Source organism: Chlamydotis macqueenii, chromosome 24, assembly GCF_036417535.1.
Source record: "Chlamydotis macqueenii isolate bChlMac1 chromosome 24, bChlMac1.mat, whole genome shotgun sequence".
Classification (NCBI taxonomy): domain Eukaryota; kingdom Metazoa; phylum Chordata; class Aves; order Otidiformes; family Otididae; genus Chlamydotis; species Chlamydotis macqueenii.
This window is the reverse complement of record NC_141579.1, coordinates 1,662,832-1,684,105: the sequence shown is the minus strand read 5'-3', so window position 1 is coordinate 1,684,105 and position 21,274 is coordinate 1,662,832. Positions and strand designations below refer to the sequence as shown.

The 21,274-nt window shown below is 45.9% G+C and overlaps 1 protein-coding gene across 5 annotated transcripts in view; it reads left to right on the top strand.

Moving 5' to 3' along the window:
• Positions 1–21,274, top strand: part of APLP2 (amyloid beta precursor like protein 2) — a 37,402-nt gene that overhangs the window by 3,134 nt on the left and 12,994 nt on the right. For all 5 annotated transcript variants that reach the window (XM_086766390.1, XM_086766389.1, XM_086766388.1 and 2 more), the window contains exons 2-6: positions 14,194–14,367; positions 15,258–15,387; positions 18,148–18,260; positions 19,403–19,578; positions 20,098–20,312. In XM_086766390.1, coding sequence (XP_086622516.1) covers positions 14,194–14,367; positions 15,258–15,387; positions 18,148–18,260; positions 19,403–19,578; positions 20,098–20,312 — 808 coding nt within the window. The remainder of the gene's footprint in view (positions 1–14,193; positions 14,368–15,257; positions 15,388–18,147; positions 18,261–19,402; positions 19,579–20,097; positions 20,313–21,274) is intronic.

Here is a 21,274-nt window from a genome sequence, read left to right as displayed (position 1 = left end):
TGCGCTGTTATTTTTGTATTGTACGCTTAGCTTCTCACCGACAAAAATATCAGCCTTGTGCCATTTCTGCAGACCTTAGGGACTTCTAATTGCCTGCTGCATTGAACAAAGAACTCCACCTAGGGGAAATTTCCACGTCGGTGTTGAAGTCCTGAGCAGAAACAGCTCGGTAAAATTCCAGCCTTGAGCGTGCGGCTTTCAGTTCCCGAAACTTCACTTCCTAGTGAGTGTTAGGAAATATACTTTGGTATGAAAGTGATTATGTGCACTGCGTCTTCTAAGCCTGAAGAAAAGCTTCTCTGAAGCAGAGATAGGTGTAGGGAAATCAAGCGGATGAGATGGACATCTGATATTGCAGAGAGGCTCTGGAATTCCTGCTGCCTTGTGGAAAGCCACGTGCGGGTAAGCTCTGCTCTTTGGAGGAGACCTTCAGCTCTCCTTGCTTCACATCTGAAATATTTGACCTCTCAAATGTTATTTAGGGTTTAAATGATTTTTTTTGTTGTTGTTGTTTTCTGTTAATATGTTCGTTGCAGCGCCTGAGAGCTATTTGAGACCTGTTCTGTAGGTGGGTTTAGCTAAGCGTGAGCACGGACTGAGTCTTGTAAACCTAAGTTATTTTGACTGCAGCATCTGCTTTACAGACTTAAACCGTAACCTCGGAAGGGAAATACCCAGCCCCCAGCTATCTCTTGTTAGAATAAGAAAGGCTTTACCTCTCTACACTTTGGCATTTCAGGCTCTTCTCGTTAACTGCTGAGGTTTTCTAAGCTGACGTAATTCTTGCTCTCGTGCTACCTAATGTGCAGTCAGACTTGGTGTCATTGATTTGTAGTTGGTGCAGTCAGCACCTCTGAAACACGTTCATTTAAGATCATGCTCGCTTTTAACTGGAATGCTTCGAAGGCCTAGAAACCAGAGGAAATAGTTCAACTGGGGTTTTTGAGGAGCAATTTCTTAACATACCTGAACACTCTCTGGCTACAGAGTTTTTAAATTACTTTTTGCAAGTGCCTTTCCAGCGGATTCCTCCTCTGACCCTTTGAAAATTTCCCCCGTGGTTTCACCAACTAGGATTTCCCATACAGGTGGGCGGTGCGGCGGGTTGCTGTGGCCAGAGGAGCCCTTTGGTTTATGAAGTGGGGCCTGAGCCTCGGAGAAATTTACAGAGGAGACAAAATCAATAATTGTTTGGCTGGGATGGCTTTTCTGTGTTTTGAGGCTGACTGAAAATCATTACGAGATGATGACTCTGAGTTCAGGTGTTCCAAGTCACCAATACGAAGGGCTTAAAAATTGCCAGAATAATTTAGATACAGACTGAAAAAAACCTAAAATATGACAGAAGGTGAGAGTTGACTCTTCCTTCCCAGTTTGAACTTCGTGTGTCTTAGCTCTGAGGTCTGAGTCAGCAGCAGCGTTACAGTTCACCTCGATTATTTGCAACAGGACCAGCACATGATATCGCGCAGCGGTGCGGCGTGGATAACTGTGCTTCAGCACTGGGATTCCAGGCTTTGGCTCGGTGAAGGGGATGCATGTAGGTAATTTATTACAACACTCAAAAGGATGCTTTGATTCAGGTCGAGGACAGACAGAGGGACCGTGGCTGCTCCCTACTGTAACAGTAGGTTGGTAATTAGTGAGGGTTCCATTTAAGAAATCTCCTTATTGACGACTTCACATTTAAATAAAAGCAATGGTTACCCTTGGGAGTTCCCTTTCTCATTTAGATCTTTGTTTCCTCCAGCAAACAGTTGCTGCTTAGGTTGGATTTTCAAATGTCTGATGTGCTCTGAGGGTGTTGGGCAGTGTTTTGGGTTTTTTAATTCTTGCAGTAGAGAGTTTTATTATTCCCTCTATTCTGTTACAACAGGGGCTCGCGTTTTTCTCACGCAGCTGCTGCGCTTAGGTTCTTTAACCTGCCACCTCGAAGCACTAAAATAGTCAATGAGAAGACCTCAAAAATCTTCTTCTGATGGTGATGTTGCAAAGATGAAACAGCGGTTTGGTAGGGTACTCGGTATTTTCCAGGAGTTGCCCTATGCTAACTTCAGTACTGAGATGCTTAAATCAAAAGCCAAACATTTGCGTTTTTAATCTTCGGGCTTTTCTCTAAAGGCTCTGAGGTTATTTTTAGTGCCAGCTCCCTGCCAAAAGCTTTGTCCCTTTTTGTTTCGGATTTGGGGTTGATGAATCCCACTAGTGATGATGTCATTGCGTAGCGCGAAGTGACAGCAACAAAAAGAAAAACCTTGCTGATGCCATCTGTTAGGATAAACATCATGCACTCCTGTTAGATTTCGAGCGGATTTTGGGTTGCGTGTTCACAACGGAAGCTGTTCTCTGCTTGGACGTGTGGGAGCCTCCAGCAGAAAGCTTTTAATCACCACGTTCTCTCTATCGGTTTGGAGGTCTAAGTTTAGTAGCAGGGGTTTTAATCTTTTCCCCATTCACGTTGAGACTAATAACTTGCCGAAAACCATCCCGGAGGAATCTGCATGAATGAATTTGATTCACTAATACCCAACGCTGGGTGACTTCTTGCGCTGGTCGTCTTAGAGTAATTGTGGCTTGAAACGGAGAGGGGCAGATCTGCTTTAATCTGCTAAGTATTCCTCTCAAAAGATTAAGTGCAAAACGTTGATTCCAACCTGGGGTTTGAGTTCCCAGCGAATATACTGGCGTTTGAACGGGAGTCTTTGCCTGCATAATTTATCAAAGCTTCCAGTGTCAGATATGGCCGTGCTCGTGTGTGTGCGTAGATGTTGCTGCCTGTCTGGAAAAAGGAAAACTGAGAAATTGTTAAGGGTGCACGTTCTGGTGGAAACCAGTTGCTGCTCTTGAATGGAGCAGGGTGCTCGTAGCTCGCGTTTGGGCTGCTGGAGTGAGGTTAAGTGCCTCTAAGGAGTTGGAGGGTTTCAAGTAACTGCTTCATTTCCAGGGTCTTTAAGTAGCCCCAGCACTGGAAATGTCAAGCAGTGGAGAAGGGGTTTGGTTTTCTTTTCTTGGTAGCCAGCCAAAAAAAGTTTGGCTTTTGTGTTTGCGATCTATTGGTGTGCTGGACCTCAGCCTTGGGACGCGAAAGCACACGGTGCTGCGGCCTTAGCAAGAGCCAGACCCGTGAGGAGGTGGGGTGAATTCTCCACGGGGGTCGCAGAACGAAGCTGGGGTGTTCCTGTGGACGTGCCAAGCTCAGGCCTGGGACAGAGCATCGTGTCGCAGCCAAAGGAGACTCAGCGGAGGCTTTAAAAACAGGGGAAAAAAGTGTTCCTGCCCCCGTCACTCCTGATAAATGCTGTCTTGTTCAAATTGCATCAATACTTGCTCTGCAACAAAGGCAGTCAGTATGTGGGGATTCTGTTTAGGGCAACAGCCGCTTTCTCGGAAGCAATTTCCCAATAACAAAGGCGGGAGATGAATGGCCTGCCAGAGCGCAGGCTTGATGCGATGTAATATTTTTGCGCTGCTGTATCCCTGCGTTGTCCGCAGCTGGCTTTATGGTCTGAATCACAGCTTAGGGCTCTTGTCGTCTGGCTACGTGCTTATGCTTTTGTTTTTATCCTTCTTTCCATTGTATGCGTGTAGATGTACCCGAGTTTGGGAATAAGGACTTGATGCTGATAGCAAGAGCTGAAACCTGTTACCTTTGAATCCACATTACTGTGTTTTATTCATGGTGAAATTAATCCTTCCTTTCAAATGCTTACGTCTTTCTTCAGAATGTCTTCGTTTCTCAGGTTAAGAGGCAAAGAAGTGTACATCAACCTTTTGTAGAACATCAGCCTTGTAGAGCACTGGCCCAGGTTGCCCAGCGAGGTGGTGGATGCCCCATCCCTGGAAACATTCCAGGCCAGGCTGGCCGGGGCTGTGAGCAACCTGATCTGGTTGGAGATGTCCCTGCTCCTGGCAGGGGGGTTGGGCTGGGTGGGCTTTGAAGGTCCCTTCCAACCCAAACCATTCAGTGAGTCTATACGCACAAAAAAGATGACTTCACTTGCCTTGCTGGCCTTGGTTTCAGTTTGGCTTTTCATGTTTCCTGTCACTGCCTTCAAAGACTTTTGCTAAAAAGTCAGTTGTTATTCCTCCTTACGTAAGTGGCTGGTAGCTTTACTCGTACTGTTCTGTTCTGTTTATAGCAGGTAGCTTTACAAACTCCAGGTCAAGTAAAGCAGGGATATTTAGTTTGTAATATTTGCCTTGGAATGACTTCTGAGCTTTGGAATATCTCTTCAAATACATCGCTCATCGAACAGCATCTGTCTCCATCGCATGTAGGGTGACTTTTTTCGGTGAGGAAGAGGATGAAAATAGATAAATAGATTTTAAAATAAAATTCCTCAAATGGAATTGTGTGACTGGATAGTCCATTTATCTTTGCTGTCCAGGCTTTGGAGTTGCCACACAGCCTTGACCCCCGGGAATTCATCTTGTGCTGGTTACCCAACGTGTTTTCCTCCTCAAACTGGTGATAAAATCAAATGCAAAAATTTTCAGTACAGTATTCTTGGAATCTTCTGAATGTTCCCGTCCTCAGAACACATCTAGTACTGGTATCGCTGCTAGCTGGGGATTGCGCAGGGAGGGGCAGTCTCCAAGATAATTAAGATGTTGTCTGTTAAGGAGCTTGTTTGGGCTCTCAGTGTTTGGGATTTTTTATGTGGTTTGGGGTTTGTTTGTTTGTTTGTTGTTGTTTTTTTTTTTTTTAAGATGTCCAAAACAAGGCTAAGAGAATGAGATCTGTTTCTAGCCGTCTCATGCTGTTGCATCATCAAGCCGTAATTTCAACACGGCTTTCTCGGGCGCTGATCCGTTACGACGCGAGACACCCGAGTCGATTCCGCTGGGCGAATCCACAGCAGTGATTTGCCAGGTTCTGATGGCTGACCATTTAATTCTTTCTCACTCGAGTGCGTATCGTGTTGGACGAAAGCATCTGAGCAGGCAAAAAGAAGCTTCCCTGAGAAAAAGAAGTCGTCCTAATAACTAAGTCTTTAGGCAAAAAAAAAGAAAATGGACTGCCTGGACAAAGGGTTTAAAAAAAAAAAAAAAAAATAGTAGTAGCTTTCAGAGACCCTGAAGAGGAATTTCTGTTGGGGTGATGGAAGCTGTCGGCGTATGCTGCCTCTTTAAGGCATAACTGTTCTGCCTGCTCTTTTTTCAAAGAGCAATTTCCCTCGCTGTTGCAGAACAGGCAGTTTTTGCTTCCGCATTTGCAGTAAAGCTTTCAGCTCGTGATGGTTTTGTGCTTCGGAGCCCTTCCTGCAGCGGTACATTTCTTAAAACTTGTCACAGAACCCATCAGCAGGTGCATGCAGCTGCAGTATATAACTTTTTTTTCACCCGTCTAATGTTCAATTGGAGTTCAGCTCAGTAGACAGAGGAGAAAAAAGTGCTGTGTTGCCTCAAAATTTTCCAGAAAATGCTGAAGGAAACCTTAATAGACTGAAGAGCTGTAAAAAATCAGGTATGCTCATACAACATACCAAGCCAGTTAAATGTTACGCAGCGATAGCCCTGAAATGTTTGAAATTCTGGGCTGGCTTTTGTCAAATTCTACTTTCTGGATCAGCAGAATCGTAAAGGGGATCTTTGGTGATCCAGCCGGCTTTAGTCTGTGCTATAAATTACCGCTTAATTTTCTAATAGCATTAAGCGGTTGCTCTGAGTTGAGCTGTGTTGCTTCCCTTAGAGGAGCTGGTTAATACAGCCATTAGTTTCATACGCTGGCCTAGCTACGATACGACGCTGTGACTGTTAAACCCCGGCTGATAAATTAATGCTTCAGGAATAAAATGTTACTAAATTAGCCAGGATTGCTTTTAAAGAGTAAAAAATTGAAATCCATTAAGCCATTACTGAGGCCCTCTCTTCATTTTTCCGTGACCCCGCTGCTGAAAAAACTTTAGGGGTACCTCAAAAGGCATTTTGTCATTTGGTCTTTTTTTTTTTTTTGTGTGTGTCAAATTGCTAAATCTAGATGTTTGAGCTGTAGGGGGGAGGTAGAAATCCACCTTTTCTCCTCCCTTCCAGAAGGCAGTTGTGAGATTTGAGCCGAAATTCTGCCGTTAGTGCCGGCGTTGTTCCGAGAGACGTTTGGCTGTTGGGTGACAAGCTTAAAAAAAAAAAACAATGAACAAGTAAGGCTCTTGCCTTGGAAGAAAGAAGTGTTGCCCCTAAGCCGTCTTCCCGTGCGTCAGCCTCTTCGCCGCTGAAGGAAGGAGCGCTTGTCAGTCTTGATCCCGCTCACCTCCAAGTTGCCGGCGTTGGTGGAAGGAAACTGGCAGCCTTTCAACAGGTTTAGTGCGAGGATCAGAAATAGACAGTGAAAGGTGATTTTTTGGGTGAGAATTTGGGATGGTTTTGCTAAGTTTACGTTTATTTTTGAGCTGTAATCGGTAGGAACTTTTCCTAATGAGCAGGTAACTGAAAACTAAACTTACTTGGAGCAATGTTCACGTTGAAGTTCTCTATTTAAGAAAAAAAAAATAATTTACTGAATAAACTTAAAATATCAAATTAATATTTTTTTCAAGCACTGATTTCTGCGCCCCTGGACATTAAAGGTTTATAAAAGATTTTGTATGTACAGTGCCTGAAAGATGCTCCCTAACAAGCCATAAGCAGCTCTTGGAATAAATAACAGGAGGAGGTGCGTGGGAAGGTGCGTGGGGAGCTGTTTTTTTGGTTTTTTTTGGTTTAAAATCCCCATTTGCATGATTTCCTGATTATATCTGGTAAGAGCTGGAGTTAAGTTACCCCTTCTTGGTAATATCTACTAACTGCTGGCTGTTTTGGTAGGCGTGTAATTAGGATGAAGCTGTGCTTTTGGCAGAGCTTTAGAAGTTTGAAGTATAAACGTGTCCTCAGTTTGGACACTGGAAACAGCAAGGTTGTTCCATAATTTGTTTGGTTACTTGATAATTTTGGTCTGGTTCAGTCTACGCTTGGCAAAGCTCAGGGAGCAGCAGCGAAGATGAAAGCAGCCCCGTATTTTAGCTGTGGCTTTCCTCTTCTCAAAAGATGGTCACCAGCGCGGGTTGGCTTCAGAACCGCGTGGTTTCCTCGTCCGGATCTGGGCTGTTTGGAGGGCAGCACTACCAATTCATTTGGGTTTGGGTGGTTTATTTTTTTTTTTTTTCCAGATGACTGTGAATTTGGAGGTGGAAAGCGATGGGCATGACCGCTGGGCTTCAGCGGGCTTAGAGCAACGCCTGTGTGCTGTAGGGAAGTTTGTGTGTAGCCTAATTGCAGGAGTTTTGAGGTACCAAGTGAGTGTTTTGTCATGTTCCGAAACCATTGCAGTCTGTGCGCGTCAACAGCTGATCTCTGGTACTCATCATCCATAAAGGGAGGGATACGTGAGCTCAGAAATGGTTGAAACCAAAACCAAACTGCATTTCCACTTTTTGTCTTTCCTTTATCTTGCCTTTTTTTTTTTTTTTTTTTTTTTTTTCCCTCCAGGTATTTTCCCTTGTACTTCAAACTCTCGATGCTCTGTTCAAATACGCCCTGCGTGCTTTTTGAATGGCTGGCCGTTAGATGAAAACGCAATCTGTGCCACCTTCTCATCTCAAGTCATTCGAGTGGTTAGACGCATGGTTAGACTGAGTAACCGCAGGTTCCTGCACTGCTGTCTCCATTGCAGGCTGGGGTGTTTTTTTTTTGTTTTTTTCTGTTCTGTTTGTTTTTTGAAGCTCACAAGATCTCTAAAAGAAATACTCCTGCTGTTTTGGGGGCGGTTGTTTGGTTTGGTTTTTTCCCCTCCCTGGAACGCTAAATCGCTTTGAATCGTTAGTAAGGGTTTGTTTTTACCTGCCTGATGTTAATAAGTTATTCTCTTTGCTGGTATTATCCTCTAGGAAAGCCAGTGGACAAGTTGTGTGAGAGCTGTGCTTTTAGTCCAGAAGTTATTTTTACTTCGAACAAATTGTTTTGAAGCGATGAAAGATTTTTCTAAATGTACTTTTCCTGTGTATTATGGAATCTCTGTATCCTGGTAACCGCGGTGATTATACTCACTAACTCTTGTGCTGCCTGAGGACGGAAAGGACTTGTTATTGAACCATGTGGAGGAGTTACTTGGAAAACAGCAGATCTCCCTACTCCTCCGTATGTACGCTATCGTCAGCGAAGCCTTTCTGCTGTGAACGCTGATGGTTCCTATTAACACTCAGCTCGGCAACGAAAGCGAGAGCTGAGAGTCGAAACTCTGAAATCATCGCCGCTTTTCTCGCTACGTGCTGCTGAAAAGGGGAAGGAAGCAGCCGTTAGCGCAGCCCTCTCGTCCCTCGCGTGAAAATTGTTGCTGATGTCCTTGTCACGAGTGGTAAAGCACATCTGGACCTACCTGTTGTGCTCTGTAAGGCTTGGTAATGGCATAATAGTACCTCCTACCTCTTCTCACCCTTAGAATTTTAGGGTGGCTTTTGTGGTAAGCTGTTCCAGTCCCAGCCACAAGGAAAGCTTGAGGCCTCTCAATTAATCTGTTTTTAAAAGGACATGGTTCTGGGTATGGTAACATTTGTCTGGGGAGTGTTCCAACTGAGTCGTGCTGAACTTTGCCTCTCCGGGGGTAGAAAAGAGGATGATGCCAAAGGCAACTCCGTTTCACAAACAACCTCAGGAAGCCAGGACTGCGCTGGATTTCATCGCCGCTCCCCGAGAGCGGCTACGCACCGGTACTGTGTTTTGCTTTCCCTATCTGAGCGCGGCAGTTCCTGCGTGCGCACGGCTGACAGGCAGATTATCTGCCCAGTGACTCACGTAGGCCTGGTTTATGGAGCATGATAAACTGGAGGAGGAGGGGGAAATAATCTACTACCGCGTTCGTACAAATTCCAAGGGCGAAAGGGCTTCCCGTGAGTCACAGGTACTTGGGAATCTCCTCTTTTTCTCTGCAGAAAGGCACAAAACAGTAAGGAACGCTTCGGGCTTCGTCAGCGTTTTGCTCTTTGTAACGCTACGCTTGCTGCTGGCACCTGTGAAAGTCCACGGATGGCTGTCGCTGAACTTCCGAGCGTCGGAAGGCTGCGTGTCAGCCCCAACAGCGGCGATCCTAAATATAAACCGCGCCCGAGCTGGCGCTGCAGCTCCTGCCGTGCTTTCCAGTTTTCCGCCGGTGCAGAATCCTCTCTTGCAAAAGTCAATAAAGAACGAGCAGATGAGAACTCCGCCCCTTCCAGCAAGTTTCAGTAAGCCAAAAACTGCTTTACTGAGATTTCTGCCATTTAAATTCAAAAGCAAACACAGGCTGGTATTATCAGCTCACACCAGATCTGCCTGCAGACAATAATTCTTCCTGTCTTGGACCCCCGCCCGTGTGCATTATTGTAATTATCAGCAATTTAAAAAAAAAAAATAAAGCAATAAAGCTAGGATGAGCTGCTAGTCTGTAGATTTACTGCCTGCTGTGTCAGGCGTTCGTGAGCCTTCCTGGGTTCAAGCCACCTATCTGCTGAGCAGGAGCAGGAAGGGAAGCGAAGGGAAACAAAGCCTGGAACACCATTTGGAGCGCCAAGCGAAAGCTCTGCTCGTGTTTACAAGTTACGAATCCCAAACCGGGGGAATTTGAAGTATTCTGCTCAAAGGTTGCTGCGCATAAAGTCCCTTGGCCAACTTCCCTCGCTTTTTAATTGAAATGTTGGTTTCCTGGATACTGGCTTGCCAAAACCAGTTAATTCACAGGTGAGATTCATGGCAGTGCGGCACGTGGAGACCTGTGAAGGCACAGCTCTGCAATTCCAACCCGGCTGTTCTTCCAGAATCTCTGAGAAGTTAGAATACTCACACATTGAAAAGCAGCAGCCTTCAAGGGTTGCGTTCAGAGGAGGGCTGATCAGGTAGCAAGACTCACTTTTCCATCAAAGGAACTGTTAGAATTCCTCAGCGGTGTTGAGAGAGTTCAGTTTATATCCTCCACATCTGTGGATGTGACACTGCCGTGGGAAGAGCTGCAATGCTGACACCCCAGTGTTGCACTCTAGAATAGGAAATTAAAAAAAAAAAAAAAAAAAAACACCAAAACCAAAAAATCTTGCTTTTTTTTTTTTTTTTTCTTGATGCAATTTGGATGGGGACTGCGCAGAACAGGGTGTTCTGGAGCCCCTCAGGTTGGGTCTGTGTGCATTCTGATTTAATAAGCAGTGTTATTTTTGAGGGGCTTTGCTTAGTTAACAGCAAACAGCTCAGGTAATCTTTCTGGCATTTTTTGGTCACTGTAGCAGCAAATAGTTGTGGAGTATTGGTAACTGCTGAGCAGGAAATTTGCAGGACTGTCTGCAGACCAGATCAAAAAGGCTGTACATTTTATTTTGAGGCGGAATGTTGTTAAGTTTGACGTCTTGCAGGTACCTCTGTGCTGTTAAGGAAGACTCTCGGTAAGTAATTTCTATGAAACATAACGATCAACTTCTCTTCCCAAAAGGGAAACTCCAGTCCCCTTTCAATTCTGAAGTCCCCAGCAGCGTGCCAGAAGGCTTTCCCAGATAGCGTAGAGGTTTAACGGATCCTGGAAATAAAAGACAAGAGGATGTGGGTGTGGTTTTCATGTTTATGCCTCTCTGAAGGTAAGATATTCCTTCTTTTGCGTCAGTTGATAGGAATTTCTGTGCGTCGTCGTTTCCAGCGTTGAAGTAGAGGCACTCTAGAGATTTAAATTCACCAAAAATCCTCCCTAAAGACCATCGTTGTGCCGGGCCCAGAATCCCTACCCTTGCATCCCAGCTTTGAGGTGGTAGAGCTTGCAGGAGGAAAACGCGTGACCCTTTTCAGCGCACGGAGCTCTGGATGGATGAAGCTCACGGATCAAACCCACTGCCCCGAGTGGATATATATTACCAGGGTAATAGCTGCTAAAATAACGTCCGCAACAGGATGGACTCCCTTCCGTTATCGGCACGTTGCCCCTCCTGGGCTGTCGCTCTGCTTATTTAAGAGCCTGAATAGTTGCTCCCCGGCACTAAAAGAGGCGGCCGCTTCCATTTACGGCTGGGAAATTCCCAAAGAAAAACGTCCTGTCCGTTTGCTCATCCCTCTGCAATGTGGAACAGCCGAATTCTCTGCGGTGCTGAAGAGCTTAACGAAGGACATGGCTTTATCCCAAGCTTCGTGCGGGCTTACATGTTCCCAAGCCCTCCTTTTGCAAAATGATGCTTACGAGCTAACCTCGGGCATCGTCAGCCGGAACGATCTGCTTTTATTTGTGCTACGCAGAATCTGACTTTATCCCCAAAAATTCTTGTTGGTGACTTTCTTCTTTATATAAATAGCAGTGTTAAAGGTGTGGCCTCCGCTAATTGGGTTCGGTGCGCTGTATTCTCTCATTTCAGGTAGATGGAGAGAAAAATCCTCAAGTAATTGATGCGTTTGGTGGCTGGAGGGATTGTCAGTGTTTTAAAAAAAAAAAAATTGAAGCCCATGACTGAAAAGTCTTGTCCTGCAGGTCACGGGGTTAAAGGTTCGACTTGCGTATATCAAAAAAAAAAAACTTACTCAACAGCGCAATTCAAGAAAAGATTTCTTCCATTTGGTGAAAAGTGATGAAATCAAGCAAGTAATTAGCCTCGTTTGTTCGGCTGTGAATTGGGGCTTAGCATATTCTGGTAGCTAGGGCAACAGTGCTCGGCTGATATGCAAACTATTTGAGCAATCCAGGGAGGAGGAACCATACCTTAGAGGTGTCGGCGTGGAGAGGTGGCGAAAATAAAACAGGAGCCGGCAGCAGGATGGAGACGGGGTGGTGATGACTTCAGGAGGTTGGTATGTGTTTGAACGAGGGCTGGTGTGGATGGATTACCGAGGGATGTTTCTGCTTCTCGGCACGGAGCCTGCACCTCTCCCGTTGATGCAGTTACCTCATTTTGCTGCGTGCTGGTTAAGTTTGCTTTGAAGAAAACAAATTTCCAGCTTAGGCGGTGCTAATGATCTCCAAACCTTCGTTTGATTCTCTTTTGATGCACGCCATTCTTCTTACGAGGGTTGGTGCTTTCCGCATATTTGATCTTTGCGATGCTCTTTGTTCTTTTCCAGAGCTCAGCTTGAATCTTGGATGCAGTTGTGTTGTCGTAAAACAAAGTTGCATGGTGGATCCTTTCCTCGAACACGTCAAGTCCTGCGCTTTCTGGGAAGTGGTTGTTGGTACCCAAGCGGGGTGTGTTTGGGGAGAGATAAAAGTTTGTGTGTGTGTTTGTAGAGTTATGAAGGGTCATCCCACTTTCGCCTTTTTCTTCTGGAGCGTTACTTTGAAAAGTTAAAGGTGACGGCAGGACTGGGGGCCTGGGGCGGTGCTGCTGGCCAGGAAAAAAAGCAGCTTAGGGGCTGTGGTGCCCTGAGGCCTCTCTGTGTTGCTGTTCCTAATCTGCCTTGTCTGAAGGGGTTGAAACGGATTTTGTTCCCCTAAACACCTTAAAGAGCTTTCCATTTTGCAGTGCATCTGTGTTTTGTTTTGTTTGGTTTTTTTTTTGCCTCACACCTCTTCTTTTATTTTTGTTCTTTTACAGCTGCTAGTAGTTATGTAGGGAGAGGATGTTCAGCTCCCGGCATCCGCTCGGTCTTTTCAGAAAAACCCCAACTCTGCAATTTAATTTAATCCCCTTTTTTTCTTCTTTCGGTCAGCCAGCCAGATTTCAGAAAGGGATCCTGACCTTGTTTTCATCGATCGGTCTGCAGTTTGACCCCACTGTGGGTCTGGGCTGGCGGGTTTTGTCTGCTGGCGCTGGGTGGGAAGCGCAGAGAATGAGAGACGCCAGGCTTTGAGGAGGAGCTTGCAGCAGCTTTGTTTTTCTGATTCAGCAGAAGTCATCTTGACTTGTATGTCTGGGCAAGAAGCTTGGGTGTTTCTGTCTCATATATTTGAAGATTTCAGGAGAAACACATGATTTCAAACTATGAGCAGGCTTCATGCAGTGGGAAGCAGTTATTTTATTCGTAGCGCTGATACCCAATTTGTGTGTAACCTTGCAGAGATGTTTCTGCTGAAAGTTATGAGTTATTTATCTTCAAGTATCAACTTAAGGTTTTCAGATGTCCGTTTTAGCCTTTGTGGGTGCGGCCTTTAAGTGTGAATTACTCTTGTTTTCTGTGGCAATAGAGTCACAGAATAGAATCACAGAAGGGTTTGGGTTGGAAGGGACCTTCAAAGCCCACCCAGTCCAACCCCCCTGCCAGGAGCAGGGACATCTCCAACCAGATCAGGTTGCTCAGAGCCCCGGCCAACCTGGCCTGGAATGTTTCCAGGGATGGGGCATCCACCACCTCTCTGGGCCGGTGTTCTGCCACCCTCAGTGTAAATCTTTTTTCCTGATATCTAATCTGACTCTACCTCCCTCTATTTTGAAACCATCACCCCTCATCCTGTCACAGCAGGCCCTGCTGAAGAGTCTCTCCCCACCTTTCCTGCAGCCCCCTTTGGGCACTGGGAGCCGCTCTCAGGTCTCCCCGGAGCCTCCTCTTCTCCAGGCTGAGCAGCCCCAGCTCTCTCAGCCTGGCCTCACAGCAGAGCTGCTCCAGCCCTCTCAGCATCTGCGTGGCCTCCTCTGGACCCTCTCCACCAGCTCCGCGTCCTTCTGCTGTTGGGGGCTCCAGAGCTGGATGCAAGGCTGCAGGTGGGGTCTCACCAGAGTGGAGCAGAGGGGCAGAATCCCCTCCCTCGCCCTGCTGCCCATGCTGCTGGGGGTGCAGCCCAGGATGCTGTTGGCCTTCTGGGCTGCAAGGGCGCATTGCCGGCTCATGTTGAGCTTCTTGTCCACCATCACCCCCAATCCCTCTCCTCAGGGCTGCTCTCAATCCATTCCCTGCCCAGCCTGGATTTGTGCCTGGGATGGCCCTGACCCAGGTGCAGGACCTTGCACTTGGCCTGGTTGAACTTCATGAGGTTGGCACGGGCCCACCTCTCCAGCCTGTCCGGGTCCCTCTGGATGGCATCCCTCCCTTCCAGCATGTCGACGGCACCACACAGCTTGGTGTTGTCGGTGAACTTGCTGCAATAATAAAAAAAGAGTTTGGAAAAACAAAGACCTTGCTGGTGAAAGCTTGGTGTGGGCTCACCAGCTTTAAGGCATACTGGTTTGAAATAGTTGGCAAGACTCCACCAAGCTCCTTGAGAAGATACCAGGGGGTTTCTGGCCCTTTGAGTTGTTCTGCTTTTGATCAGATGAAGCAATCAAGATGGTTTGGTTTTGTTTGTCTTCGCAGGCTCTGGCAGCCAATGCTGGGACAGGGTTTGCGGTGGCCGAGCCTCAAATTGCCATGTTCTGTGGGAAGCTAAACATGCACGTGAATATCCAGACTGGGAAATGGGAACCGGACACTTCCGGCACCAAGAGCTGCTTTGGAAGAAAGGAAGAGATTCTGCAGTACTGCCAGGAGGTGAGTTTTTCTCTGTGATCCTGAATCTTCACTGCTGCTAAGGAATTGGATTCCGATTTAAATGGTCCGTAGCAAATTAACCCTGCGTTTCACTGGCTCAGTTCCCTGAGCTGTCTTGCTGCCCAGGAAGAGCAGGGAGGACACTGCAGTGGGATTTAGGAGCTACCTCTGATTTAGATCAGCTTACATGACCGTGGAAGGTCAGGTCTGTAAGTCAGAGCAGTATCAGCGTTTGTCTTCACAGAGGTTTCTCCAAATGTGGTGTTCGGTTTTTTTTTTTTCAAGTTGGGGAAGTGACAGAACACACCATGTCTGGAATGGAAGAGGTTTAAAACAAGGCTGGTATAACTGGGGCTACGTTTGATTCACGTAGCGGAAGCTTAAATGTGTCAGTGTCTGGACTTGAGAACTTGAGCAGGACCATAAATGGAGCAGGTGTAAGGAGACCCGAGGAGGTAGGTCTGTATTAGCTTGACAAGTGACCAGAGAGCCTGAAGGTGATACTAAACCCTATTTCTTGGCGGTTGCCCTCTTCCAGAGGGTGTCATGCTGCACCAGACAGAATAGAACAGATAAATACTTCTTTTCCACGACCACACAAAGCCAGACACCTCCTCCCAGCACCGATGGTGGCTCTTGCCCCTGACCTGGCTTTCTTCTGCCACAAAGAAGCGATGACGAATTACATTTCTCAAGTCCTACGTGACAAAGAACTGGGGGCTTTTTTATGTCTTCAGCTGTTGTAAACTTGATCCAGAGGAGAACATGTGTCCCTGTGCAGTTTTGAACTTGTGTTTGTGTAGAGAATCAGCCTTGTTGCTTCTGGTTAGGAGCTGTTTTGCACGTTCTTAGCAAAAAAAAAAAACCTGTGTCTGCCTCTTGTTAAACAGATGTATCCAGACCTTCAGATTACGAATGTGGTGGAAGCCAACCAACCTGTCAGCATCGACAGCTGGTGCAAGAGAGGGAAGAAACAGTGCAAGGACCACACTCATATTGTCGTGCCCTACAAGTGCCTGGGTGAGTGCATGGTGTGATAGGTTTGTGCGTTCTTGGGGGAGGACAAAGAATTTCCTGGTGTTAAGGCTTCTCTCATCTCAGGTTGCTGTTTCTACATCCAGCTTCCGCTTAAACATTTTTTATTTCCACAAGATGGAACTCTGCCTTGCTCGAACAGATCGACAGCCCAATAACAGCTGTGGTGGAATAATGGTGCCTGGCGTGAAAAAGAAATCCCCATTTTCTCTGCAACTGCCACAAAAACCTGAAGGCTATTGTATCTGAGTATCACAAAGACGCTGGGATTTAATACTGTGATCCTCTTTTTGTGGAGCTTTCATATTTTGTTGCCTTGGAGACTTAAATGCTCAATGTGTTCAGGCTTCCTGCTTTGGTCTTGGCAAGAGATCTCTGTTCTGTTTCAATGACTATATTTAAACTTCGCTGTTTCCAAGAGGCCCTGCTTCTTCCAGCTGTATCCCATGGCCCCACTTTGAACTGGGAGAAGAATATGAGATAGGCTGTGATGGATATCATGGTGCTTTTCCAGAATCTTGGCTCGGACAAGTGGGTGAATACGTTCTGGTGGATGTTTAGCTTGTTTACCTGGTGGCTTTTGACCTGTAGGTCTGCTAGGAGCGTTCAGAGGGAACTAGATTTCCTAATTTGTATCCGATCTCAGGTTAGCGTGTGGTTTGGCGCAGGAGAACACCAGCAAATCTGCGGAACTCCATGGGTACTTTGTCCTACGTGTAGTGCCTTCCTCTAGGTGATCATAAAAAATGAAATCTGGTGTGAACACATCGTGGGAGAAGGATGCTTGTCTTTGTAGATGCAGAAATTCAGGTTTGAGGAGCAACCAAACCCAGCTGATGGTACTGAGAGCTTCTAATGGAAATAAGGATGAAAGCAGGATCTCTGGATTTGTAAGGGGTCATCTCTCTTAGGATTAAACCTCCCCCGAGCCTATTCCCCATCTGAAAAGTAAGCCGATTTAGGGATACCATCATGAAATTTGATAATCGTTAAGCTATCTGTTGAAGTTTTTAATTAGTTGTTCACAGACTTGTTCTGCCCAGCCTGCCAGGCAGCTTTGGTTTCCAGATATGTTTTTAAAACACCTTTTCCTTGTCTTTAGCAGCCCACAAATTGCTCGTTGTCAATGGATGATGCCTTTCTCTGGGCTGCGTATGACTTTTTGCTAATAATCAAACTATGGGGTTTTCTTTTTCCCCCCTTCCCTGCTTGTGTCTTCCTCGCTGCATTAATGCACAGGCTCTCTTGAGGCGGGACCTTGCTATTGTGCCACATTTAACCTTCTCCTGCCTCCCCCCTGCCAGTGAAAGCTCTTTTGTGTTTCAAAGGTGAAGAGGGAGGAAGAGGAGAAGCCATTAGCACTGAACTGTAAAAGAAAGGTAACAACAGGATGATGGGAGCAGGGCTGAGCCCGCTGAGGTGTGAAGAGATCTGAAAAGGGAGAGGCTGTTTCTTTTTTGATGGAGGTGGCCCTGAGTGGGGAAGATGGCCATTAATGTGCAGCGTGGAAGGGTTTTCCAGTTCCTATGAGAACTGAGAGCACCTTCCATGTGTCTTAGGAGACCATGCTAGGATTCAGTGTTTTTCAAATTAGCACCCAGAACCGCAGCCTCTTGATTTTAAAGTTTGGTCAGTTTTAGTTTTCTTATCAGAAGCATTTAAACTTCTCATGAGAGGGAAGGAGGAAAGATTATTAACTCAGAATTCTATCTGGCCTGTCTTGAAATAAGAAAATGGGGAAAATACCCTTTCTCTTTTGTGTCTGTTAGCTTAAAATTGAAAAGGGATGATGAATGCCGGTTGATTTCATGACCTTGCAGTTGTCATTGGATAATCTATCCTAAACTCTACCTAACTTGGTCATGCAAAATATTAAAATTGATTTAGAAAAGATAGTGATGGAGATTGGTTCCTGCTCCTTGGAGGCTCTGTGAGTGAAGGCCTTTGACTTAAAAAAAAAATTATTTTTTTTTTCCAATTTTAACAAATGATTCCTAAAGCTGCCGATTGCATGTACAAGCTTTGAAAAGCTTGAGCCCCCACCTTCCTCAAAAGCAAAAGTCTGGTTTTAAGAGCGTGCCAAAGCTTCATCGTGCTGGTGAGGTGGTGGTTATCTCAACGTTGGAATGCAGTGGTTTTGCTGACTCCGCTTGTATAGTTTTTATTTTTCCAGCCCTCTGTGTTTTGGTTAGCACTGTCCGAGTCAGGGAATGTGCTGCAGTTGATCTTGAATTAAACCATCTGGAAACAAAAACCAAACCAAACCAGACTTGCTCAGATAGCCAGCTACTGAAAACACAGATCGCACTGGTGGCGTATAAAAATTTCCAGACTCTTAGAGCACCAGATAGCGTGCGCTGGCTTTGCTATGATGCAGCTCGTTTAGAAAGTAGCGATAAGTGGTTTGAAAACTTCCATATGCAGATGCAATCTTGTCAAAGATTTGCCTGAAATCTCTTCAGTCAATCCCGTCTCCTCCACAAACAATTATTTGTTAACTCCCCCTGTAAACTCTGCCTTTGGGGATGTCCCAGTGATTAGCCCTTACTCCTGGTTTTACCTTGAAAACTCTGTTTTTCTGTAAATTTGCAGAGATAGCTGCTGATCGGACCTGTCCCCGTTAAGAACGTACTAAATCTTTAAGGCACATGCAACGACGCATCCTTTGGTGGAGTTCTGATATTGGATTTGTTTTCCGTTGGAAGCCGGACACGCGTGAACTGTGCTTTTTCTCGTTTTTTTCAGTGGGTGAGTTTGTAAGCGATGTCCTGCTCGTTCCGGAGAAGTGCCGGTTCTTCCACAAGGAGCGGATGGACGTGTGCGAAAGCCACCAGCACTGGCACACTGTGGCGAAAGAGGTAATGGAGCTGCTGGGACAGGAATATTTATTCTGGGTCTCTTATTCCCATGTTACAGTCGATGGACCGAGGCAGGGAGCTGGGAGTGCTTCCCTGAGTTTCGTTGAGACTGATTAGTGGAGGTTTTACATAAGAGATGGATTATCTTCTCAGAGTAAATCTAGCCCGTGGGGGTTTTTTGTGGTTTGTTTTTGGTTTTGTTTTTTTTTTTTTTAAATCTGACTAGCAAAATGTTACAAATTCTCTGCACACCCGCTTCAACTAGGGGTAATAAAAACAAGATCGTGACGAAGCGTGCATGATTTCCATTTTGCAGAAGCAGCAACAGAATGTTTAGCAGGGCCTGTGAGCGATAGACAAGGTAATGGTTTTAAACGAAAAGAGGGTAGACTTAGACCTAGACATGAGAAATTTTTTTATGATGAGGATGGTGAAGCACTGGCCCAGGTTGCCCAGCGAGGTGGTGGATGCCCCATCCCTGGAAACATTCCAGGCCAGGTTGGCCGGGGCTCTGAGCAACCAACAGTTGGAGATGTCCCTGCTCCTGGCAAGGGAGTTGGACTGGATGAGCTTTGAAGGTCCAACCAAACTATTCTATGATTCTGTGAAACTTAAAAATCCCTCACTTTCATCTTAGTTGAAGTACTTTTCCAGAAATATTTGGCTCATTTTATATTGTGCTGTACCAGAGCAAAGCACAAAAGGGTTCTGATGTACGTAATAAAGCCTTTCTTGCTTCATTCTTTTCTGGGGCACCACGAAGCCTTGTATTTCCTTAGCTGAAGAGAAGTGTGTAGACATAATGTCTAATCACAGTTTGCATTTGGCTTTTTGGTGAATTATCTGATTGATTTTCATCCACAGCACACTAAAATAATCTTGATGCAAAGTCCATTTGAGCGATTATTCACTTACTCCAGTGCAAAGTTTGATAAATAAAGTTTAATGAAATGGCCAGCCCAGAAAAGCAAACGACAGTTCTGTTTCTCTTTCAAGTGCTCGCTTGGGTCGTGTGTTGCTGTTGTGTTTTTGCTGTAAAATTTAGACCCAAGAGCATTCTTGGGATCTCCGATGGGCGAAGTTAAGCTTTATCCCAAGCAAGAGCCTGATGCCAAACTGACGTAAATGTGTTCCTCGTGCAGGCCTGTCTGACGGAAGGGATGATCCTGCACAGTTACGGCATGCTGCTGCCCTGCGGAGTAGACCAGTTCCACGGGACGGAATACGTGTGTTGTCCTCAGACAAAGGTGGTGGATGAGGCTCTGTCCAAAGAGGAAGAGGATGAAGACGAGGATGAAGACTATGACCTCTATAAAAGGTAGGGTTCTTCCTGGCATAGCTGTTAACAGCTCTGTACGTGAAGGTGGTGTTTGTGAGTAATTGACGCAGCAAGTCCCTGTGGTAGGGATTGAGGAGAGGGAATTTCAGTGCCTTTGGATTTCAAAGGAGTGTTCTGAGCCTGAAAAAACCTTGCAGAAGGACAAATGGCTCTGCGGTGCTCCTGTTACAGGGGGAGCTAAACAGCCCTCTTCCCTTCGTCCTTTGATGGTCACAGTAGACAGTTTGGTTGCTACAGTAGGTACCCCCCAAGATACGGTGGGCTTTCTCCTACTGCAGAAAAGCTGATGAGGAGATGCAAGGAAACCCCGCAATAGCAGGCGTGTCTGTAACGAGGGGAGTCCCGTTGGTGGCTGGTCGAGAGCTGGTAATGTTTATTTTTCCCACCTCTGATGTTTCTAGAACAGATGAGAAGACAATTGTTGTTCTGATACATCAAAGGTTGGCTGCAAAGTGATGAGCCTTAAATTTACCCTCTAACTGACCTGTGTCCCTTCAGTGAGTTCCCTACAGAGGCAGGTGTAGAAGACTTCACAGGAACAGCTGTGGAGGAGGATGAAGATGAAGATGATGAAGGGGAAGAGGAGGAGGACGTGGTGGAAGACCGTGATTACTATTATGATAACTACAAAGTTGACGATTACAACGAAGAGACCCCGACAGAGCCTAGCAACAAGGCTGCTTCCGAAAAAGAAGTCAGCAGCGATATGAAATGTAAGACGCCTTCTGGCCTGCGGGCCTCTTCCTTTCTTGAGAGCGTTCTTGTTGGCTGTCAACTGGTGATGGGTGTGCGATCAAGTCAATAAATGCCACTTGGAAGTTTTATTTGCCAGATAAGTTAGCAAACAGAGGAAAGCTGATGGTGCTTATGTTTCAAGTGTTGAAATTAACTCTCTGGAGCATGGGCCATATGTTTCCAGATAAGCAGCCGCTCTGCTGGCAGTAAGCCCGGTGTTCGGCGCGTTGAACGAGCACCTCCATGAGAAGGTGGAGTGTTGAGTTGGAAAACCGTATCTTAGCGTGGGCTAATTTAGAAACGTTTTAGAGGCATTTGGGGTACGCTATGAATTTAAAAATCCTAGCTTGGGATGATTATCTTGGATTTGCTGTCTTATACCAGTTTAAGAAGAGGAAGCCGAAAGCCACGTGCCGTACTCTACAGAGATGGTGTAACGGTGCTATGTTGCCTTTTAAGGTTGAGGAAGACACTTGATGCCTTTGCATAAAGCCTTCTCTTTCATGAAGGAAAGTCAGCCGACCCAATTGGCCCCGTTTTTTGAGTAATATACAGTTACTGAGGTAGTAACATATACTACGCTTGCAGTAGCTTTTGGGAAGTGGTAGGTGCCGTTGCCGAGGGCACCTGCTGACTGTGAGGTGCCTCAGCGTTACAGGGCGTCCTACGCTTTGCGTGTGGAAGTATCTGCAGAGGAAGGAGCAGGGGAGAGGGAATGCAATTCAATTAGCTACAGATCACTGAATCATTGCCGGCAGTCCTTGCATCTTTTTGGTAAAATGCCAGCATGCTGCAGATAATTTTACTTGCTGAAACAAGACTTAGCTCGTATGTGTGCAGGACTGTTGCAGAAACGCTGCTGTTGAAACAGAATTGGAACAATGTGATTGGGGTGTCTGTTTTGGGGGTATGCTCTCTTTTTTTAATCCAAAGTACGGTG